Source organism: Coregonus clupeaformis, chromosome 37 (assembly GCF_020615455.1).
Source record: "Coregonus clupeaformis isolate EN_2021a chromosome 37, ASM2061545v1, whole genome shotgun sequence".
NCBI lineage: Eukaryota > Metazoa > Chordata > Actinopteri > Salmoniformes > Salmonidae > Coregonus > Coregonus clupeaformis.
In genome coordinates, this window is record NC_059228.1 from 26,441,700 (window position 1) to 26,449,989 (window position 8,290).

An 8,290-nucleotide genomic window follows, 5' to 3' on the forward strand; every position below is an offset into this window, starting at 1 on the left:
TTGATGAGCTTCGCGCCTGTGTGTGATGTGTGTGTGATCGTACGCACGGATGTTTCTTACAAATTTGACTCGAATTATTGTCCTAACGTAGGCCTATGTGGGCCCAGACACACACACACACAGGGAGAGAGAAAGGGGAGCTCAGGGTGATCATTTGGCCTATAGCTGCATAATCCTTCAGATTTTATCTAATACCTGCCGAAGCATTGGCAGCATGCGCGCCCATCACTCAGTGTTATAATGCCACATTGTGAAATCTAGCCATTAATATGAATTGTAAGGCTGGGAATCATGACTCGACCAGCAAAGCTTGACATTTTGAGCGAATTCCTTGAGTTTCTCTCTGATATGTAAAAAGAAACTTCCATTCTCTTTACTGGGAGAGGGCAATGCTGAGAGAGAGAGAGAAAGGGGGAGAGAAAAATAGGTTTGCGGGGTGGGGGGGATGGGGGGGGGGTCCTAGTAGAGCTAGGCTTGACAGAGCTGCATTTTGGCCTCTCCTCTCCATGGCCTACGTCCCCAAACGCGCTCAATTGAGCCCTGTGTGCGTAAAGACCCAACATAAACACATTGATGTGGGGTGTAAGTTTTTGCCCAGGTGTATCGCGGATTTTTTGGCTCTTACCAAAGTGAAACAACTTAATTATGTGTTTTAAGACTTAAAAGTATTATTATCCTGGACTGAAAGCAAGTGAACCAACTCCAGGCCCATCTTGTTGTTATTCTTGGTGATGCAGATACAATGTAAAACAACCCCCCAAAATACTACATTGCGTAACCTATTTGTGTAGGCCTACACGCACTACACGGCCTACTCGCGCTTTATCTGTACTCATTAGCCTAAATTTGCTTTATCGATGTGCCCTGCGATGTTTAGAGGCAGATCCTTCATACCACAGAAGCGGTGGAATGGTCCAACAGAAGTGAGGGAAATGGGTATAGTGAAGCATAAAGAGGCACACAGAGAATTCGTGGTTTGTATTGAGCGCTGATTTATTGCGCGAGCCCCTGGTCATTTCCATATATTGAAATGCGCCCGAGCGCCCAGTCACTCAATTTCCTCAAGGCTCCGGGGCGTGGAGCATGCACGTGACCATCACAGATTTCACCCACTCTCCATCTCCTTTGAGGATAATATCAATGTAGTTTTTTTTTCTGTTTTATTATAACATATTAATCGTTTGCATTAGGTTATAAGGCAAAACGGGATTGTTCTGTATTTCTCGTTCTGATCAATATACTGGTCGATTAAAACTGGTCAATGGCCCAGCCATTATTTAGCCCATTCTTTTTGATGAATTGACTTGAAACACAAGTCTACGAATAGGTAGGACTATTGTAAATAAACATGGTCTGCATGCTCACAAACCTAAACAGCAATTTAACCCCCTCTCTCTCTCTCTCTCTCTCTCTCTCTCTCTCTCTCTCTCTCTCTCTCTCTCTCTCTCTCTCTCTCTCTCTCTCTCTCTCTCTCTCTCTCTCTGTCTCTCTCTCTCTCTCTCTCTCTGTCTCTCTCTCTCTCTCTCTCTCTCTGTCTCTCTCTCTCTCTCTCTCTCTCTCTGTCTCTCTCTCTCTCTCTCTCTGTCTCTCTCTCTCTCTCTCTCTCTCTCTCTCTCTCTCTCTCTCTCTCTCTCTCTGTCTCTCTCTCTCTCTCTCTCTCTCTCTCTCTCTCTCTCCCTCTCTCTCTCTCTCTCTCTCTCTCTCTCTCTCTCTCTCTCTCTCTCTCTCTCTCTCTCTCTCTCTCTCTCTCTCTCTCTCTCTCTCTCTCTCTCTCTCTCTCTCTCTCTCTCTCTCTCTCTCTCTCTCTCTCTCTCGCACACGCACATACACGTGCACGTGATGCATGTCAGTCCATGCATCCATGCAGTGTGGTGCTAGATGGATACCTCCAATGCATTAACACCGCCTGACTGATTTATGACGGATTCCGGCGCGGGCTCATATTTGCATATTGAGATTCTCGCGGCCTGGGCTCCCTCGCTCACGAGTCGTAGCGCTCTATTGGCTTTGATCAATGTCTGCCTTGAGTGAGCAGGGGAGAGAGGGGGAGAAAAAAAGGAAAACCATTATTTGTGCCAACAGATGGAGTAGGGTGTATGGAGAGGTCGAGGTTAGCGCGCTGTGCCTTAGAATCGGATGCGGAGTGTTAAAGCGAGGGCCCACCAAAAGATTTCACGCTGCCCTACCGAGAGAAGCCTACATAGACTAGTCAACAGCCTACAAACACGTCGTCCATAAAGGACTATACAGTAGGCCTATAAAGTGGCAGTTTAGGTGGAATCGATATTAATCCAAATTGTTAACTAAAAAATACATCTGCATGGTCATCTTTTCAACTTGTTTACACCTTTTTGATGCTTTTGTTCTATACTATTGTGGGAAACGTCGCTACAAATGAGACTTACAATCATTGGGATGCTATATGGTGGGCGGTCCACACTGTGAAAATAATCAGTGTCAATGTAATTGCTCAGTGTTGCTAATGTTTCAGTGAAAGTTCAAGAGGCCGCAGTGGCCGGCTGTTACTATAAAGTAACAGGCTACTGAATGATCACCGATTATATTCTCTGCCCTATTTTATATCCAGATTTATTAATTGAAAACAGTAGTAGGCTATACACAATTGTAGTTAAAGTGAATTTCCTTGTAACATTGTTTTTTTTTACCATTGCACCAGCGCGTAAAGCCTGATCTTAAGTGCATCCCAGTGTTCTCAAATAATTACAGCGACATTTAAGGTGAGACAATCAAGTGAATTAAAAGTGTGTCCCAACAGTATTAATTAGTAGGACTATATAGGCCATGCATATTGAAGTTAACTATAAGGCTTACAGTGTGGGGGGACACAAGCAACACATCCACTTGATTTAGGTCAATGGTACATTATGATTAGCCCACCTTTTGAATCAGGCAATCATGTCATGATACTGTTGGAGACTGAGACAATTGAAACTGCCTAACAGGCTAAATATTGGCCATAAATTCGTTGAATAAAAACAATCTTCATTTTTAAACCCCTTAGGATAAATGTCCAAGAATGGGTTAGTTTAAATGGCAAACTGACATTTAGTATCCAACTTTTTAAAACTGTAATTTATAACTCACACAGTTGCCATTGCCATTACTTGTGTGATATTTAATTTCAATTTCAATAGCAGTCGTTTCAAAACAACCTTACGAGTTTCCATTCTCCCCATTGTGCGTAATTTGACAAAATTGACTCTAAAAAGACGATGATACTGTATTTAAAGTTATCTATTACATTCTTTAAATTGTGGACCTGAAAAACTAAGATTGTTCTAAGTCACAGCCAATTCCTCTGTTTTAAAACAGTCACAGCCAATTGCTCTCATCTCTGCCGCGCGCTCAGCGCTATAGGGAACATCTGGATTTATCACTGGTCAAATAGTTAGTATACAACTCGGAAAAGTGCAGAATTGGAATATTCACAAATAATTATTATATTGGGTATTGAATGGTTGTAAGCCCATATTGCTTGCGTAAAAACTTTAATGAAAATGAAATAAATGCTTAATGCGTCCACCATTCTACTGGTGATCGATGTTTTTCTATCCCTACGTTAAAAAGCAAAATAATTATGCTATTTCGATCAAGCCGCCTTGGCTTTGTATAAGTAACAACTTTAGTGGGCTGTTATATTGTTATTACCATATATTCCATATACTACCATACATATCACATTGCATATAGGCTTTGTATCAGATAGTCCATCGCTTTCATACAGCGGAATTAGGCTACGTCTGTAAGCTCTTATCAGCGCCTGAACTTTGACGCCCCGTAATAACAGTCTGTATAAGCGTAGCCTTCAGTACTCCCATACCACAGCACACCAAGCTTAGTCCGCGCGCAACGAACAACTAGTCTCAACCTGTAAAATATTTCACTCACTGGTCATACAATTTTTTCTCGTCGACGTTGAACGTAGCACCTCCACCATTCCAGGTCGTCTCTCGCTCTCTTTTTTTTTCTCTCTCTCCCTCGGTTCTATAATGCTCTGTCCCTTTCCCAGGCCGTGTCCCCGGTCCGTGTGTGCAGTTCACGCTTGCCCTGCGCGGCGGCGCTTCGCTCCTTCACTCCACTATGTTTCAGTCGCTGTCTAGTCACACTTCAGCTATAGTTCGCTATAGGCTGCTTCTTTCCTCTCCTCCACCCTCCCCACACTCTTGTCATCGCATTTGTTATTTGCGTGATGTCTTCTTAGGTGTCATTATTTAGTCTGCACGGGCGGTGTTTAACCGGTCTTATATTACCAAACTCCATTATGTGAGTATTTACACCCCCTCCTCCATCCGCAGGTTCAACCTGAAACACATCTGAAACGTATTAGCCTACATGGGTGCTTATGGGAAGACTCCCACCGTCTGTTCTTCAATGAGTTTGGATTTCACATGAAGTGTCTAGTCTCGAAGTTTGACACTATAGTGCCCACTAACCTGCCTCGCCCACTGAACCCAAAACCCAACTCTGTAGATTCAAAGATCGGTATAGCACGGTTTGGACACCTCCGCGCGCGTAAGATTCAACTCCCCCTGCCCTCTCGCCAGAACCTGTCTGTCCAGTTCATGCAACCCGATATTCACGCGCTCCGTTTCGTTCCTTTCAATGGCGCTTCGCCCTTTCTCCTTATGTACCTATTCTGCACTTTGCACTCCGCATTTGCACACACACACACAAACACACACACACACACAAACACACACACACACACACACACACCAGGAGTGTTACTAGAATGTATTCTCTTTCTACCACATAACTCCAGCCCCGACTCGAGTCCCCTGATCAATGTCAACCAATGCAACAGCCTCTGTTAAATGTCTCTCTCTCTCTCTGTTTCTCTTTCTATTTCTCATTCTCTTTCTCTCTTTCCCTCCCCGCATATGCAGCATATGTCCGGCCCCTCCGAGCTCCTGTCCACTGGCTTTTCTTGCTCTGTTGTTCTTCGCCCCCCACACACACACAGACACACACACACACATGCACGCACGCACACACACATACACACACACACACACACACAAACACACACAGTGCACATTGCTTTCATTAGACATCTCTCTCTCTCTCTCCCTCACTCTCTCCCTCCCCCAAGAACCTCTTGTCCGGCCCCCTGATCTTTCTGTCCATTGGCTTCCCCGGGTCTATTTTTCATGTCCAGCCCCTAATGAGTGTCCATTGGTTTTGTTATTTCCCTTCCCTCCTCCCACTTTGCCGCTTCGCCCTGCCCATGTTTTGTATGTCTGTGTCCATCCATCTCCTGACGTTCAAGTTCGCAGGAACGTCACGTCCGCACTTGAACTTGCAGCTCAGGGGGGCTTTTGCCATTTTTTCATCTCTCTCCCTCGCTCTCTTTTTAAAAAAGCCATGACGGCGATCCCACAATCCATCTTCCCTGCGCCATCGTTGTATTATTTCTAATTTATTTTGGATGTCAAAGGCATTGATGAAGATATTTTCTCTGGAGTCTCCCTTCTAACCCGGCTCTCCCGATGTGAACCGAGCTGAACGCTGCCACCAGCCACCATGTCTCGCCGCAAGCAAGGCAAACCCCAGCACTTAAGCAAACGGGATTTTTCGCGTAAGTACATCTAAATTGTCATTTCTACTTTTACCACACTCCTTTCTACCCAGTCCAATACTGTGTCCATTCAGAAAAGCGGAAACTGGGTTACATGGAGCGTGATTCGCACTGGCACTTTGGACACTGGACAGCACGGACCCGCCGTCAAGTGGACTTCACCGTGAAAGCGAGGCGAGAATCTCCCCTGGTGAAATACATATACGCGCATAGCATATTCTACCCAGGCTGAAAGACAAAAGTTTGATCCAGTTTTCACCCCTGCGAAAAATCTGAGAAGTTTGCAGCGAGAATGGCATTACATTCACACGCACTGGCTTTAGTGCCCCGGTTGCCTCCGCCACTAAAGTGCATAGGCTACGTTAAGGTACGCGGAGCGTATGGGTAGCCTATATGCATGCTTTCCGCGGAGCTATGTAGAATATCGCCCGGAATATCCCGTACCGGTGCCTGTCTTGGATCGAGGCAGGTTTCTCCCCTCTCGTGCTATTTTTGGAAGGTTTTCAAAAAACTGGAAGTGGATTTTGTTTGGGAAAAATCTCGTGTCCAACTGTTTACAAGCACCGCGTGCGCGTGTGGCTCCTCGAAATATATATATATATATAAAAACCTGCTTATTTGTACCCTGCTTGTCCATATATCCTTAACGAACGGATTGTTGTGTTTACATTGATTCTGCAAGGTGTTCTTCTATAGTGGCGGGAAGCATATGCTTCACGCTGTCTCGAGTAGCCTAGTAAAAGAGGGTGCTTTAGTAAAGAGCAACAGGACCAACGCATTTTCTCTTCTGTAGTCAATTTTTCTTCCTTTTGACCAACCCACATTTGGAGCCATTTGTATTTATTTTAGTTTATCATGCAGATCATTACCCTAAGGTAAGACAAAACAAGAATAACAATGTAATGTTATTTATACTGTAATAACAATGTAAAGAAAATGTTGAATAATTATACATTTTTACGTTTAACTAGGCTATATGAAAAACTCCATTAAGCACACATTTATTTTGATATGGTTGATTTAGTTTGCATACATAACCAGCATGTTTACAATGTTACAAGCAGCAGGCAGTTAGCTATATATGCGTTTGTAACAAGAGGAATCACTAAGGTAGCCAGCCCAATGCCCGATGTTGCCACACCGTGTTTTTGTCCTGAAACCGTCCCTTCAGTAGCGCTCGAATGGTGTAATATGCGATAACATGCCCTAGATCCACGTTGCTGTAACATTGTATCGTATCGTGTGGCATTACTAGGTTTCCGCATGAAGTCGAGTGGCTGTAGCCATATCGTTGGGTCTCAGTGCAGCCAGGGCATACAGTCCAGCTGCATCGGAAGGCTTTTGTTCGTGTCGGAATCCAGTCGCTAGGAGGCAGAAAACGATCAAAAACTGGATGTGAACTTGAACCTGATCAATTTCACCGCCACCTCAATCTACATCTTTGAGGATATGTTTAGAATGCAGGGAAACGCATAAGGGGATATTATACGTCGCGTTTCCCCTCCTCCTCTTTTCTCTCCAGTTTCGAATCCTGTTCTTTTCTACAGGGGTATGGAAGTTAAACACATTTCAATACAAATGTCAACATTCTGTAGTCCTATAACTTGTCAAACTACCTAAACGCAAAAATCTCCATAAAAAAAATATTCAGACACTTTTATTTTATTTTAAATGGTAGAAAATATCCTTTTATTTTTTATACGATTTATTTAATGTGCAAATGCATAACAACACTTGTCCATATGAATAAAATATAGGCCTATGATGGCTTTAAATTAAGGTTGGATTTTTTTCTTTTTGAGCACATATTTCGTAAAAGGACGAAAAGGCCTATACCCAAATTATATAGCTGTCCATATTTCCTTCAGATAAGGAAGGTTATTAATAGTGTTAATGGTAGGCTAATCTAACCCCTTGAAATATAATGGAATTTACAGAAGTGGGAAAAAGAGATATGTTACTAATGTTTACCACCTTTCATTCCTATGGGCTGTGCATCAAACAACACATATCGTTTTTTCCTGATTATGCAGAAATTACAGTTGTTTTAATATCATGCAGAATGAAATGACTTTCAAATGCATTAACTAAATTGTATTGCTGCCTTACATAGCGTGATTTTCTTATAGCCTGTCAGAAAATAATTGTTCCACGACAGTTTTCTTCTTATTTTTATTGATTTGCCACGCAGATTTGAATTAGTGACAAATCATGTTTATCCCACACATTATATAGGAATAGGCCTACAATATAATTGATCTCAGTGTGCCTGCTCTGATGCAGCCTATATTTTTGCTTTTATCTGATATTGATTGCAACACATTAGTTTAGGAGCCGGACATGTATACCTTGAAGTGATATTATTCAGTCCATGTTTTGAATATGTAAATATGTCCAGGTTTCTCGTCTCCTTCAATTCCATTTCAAGCAGTTCAGTGTAGATGGCTCAATATGGTGCTTAATACATGCATAGTTCTATGCAAAAAAAATTGAAATCAAATGATATAATTCAAATAGGTGTTTATCCCTTTGTAATTAATACCGACAATGCATTATGCAACTCTATAAAATCTACTCTCAGTTCAAGTTTAAGGTGAGGGCTTAGTCTGCTTCCATTTGATTTTATCCAGTGAATTTAATGCCTAGGGCTGTTGTATAACCTCGGCTGTTCTGGTGGTTGACCTGACGTTA

General features: G+C 42.8%; 1 protein-coding gene across 1 annotated transcript in view; it reads left to right on the forward strand.

Annotated features, from left to right (window-relative positions):
* Window positions 1-5,092: 5,092 nt before the first annotated feature.
* The window catches only part of LOC121553763 (B-cell lymphoma/leukemia 11A), a 44,880-nt gene continuing 41,682 nt past the window's right edge, over window positions 5,093-8,290 (forward strand). Inside the window, exon 1 of the mRNA XM_041867140.2 lies at window positions 5,093-5,599. Within this exon, the coding sequence (XP_041723074.2) occupies window positions 5,545-5,599 (55 nt within the window). The 5' untranslated portion in view covers window positions 5,093-5,544. The remainder of the gene's footprint in view (window positions 5,600-8,290) is intronic.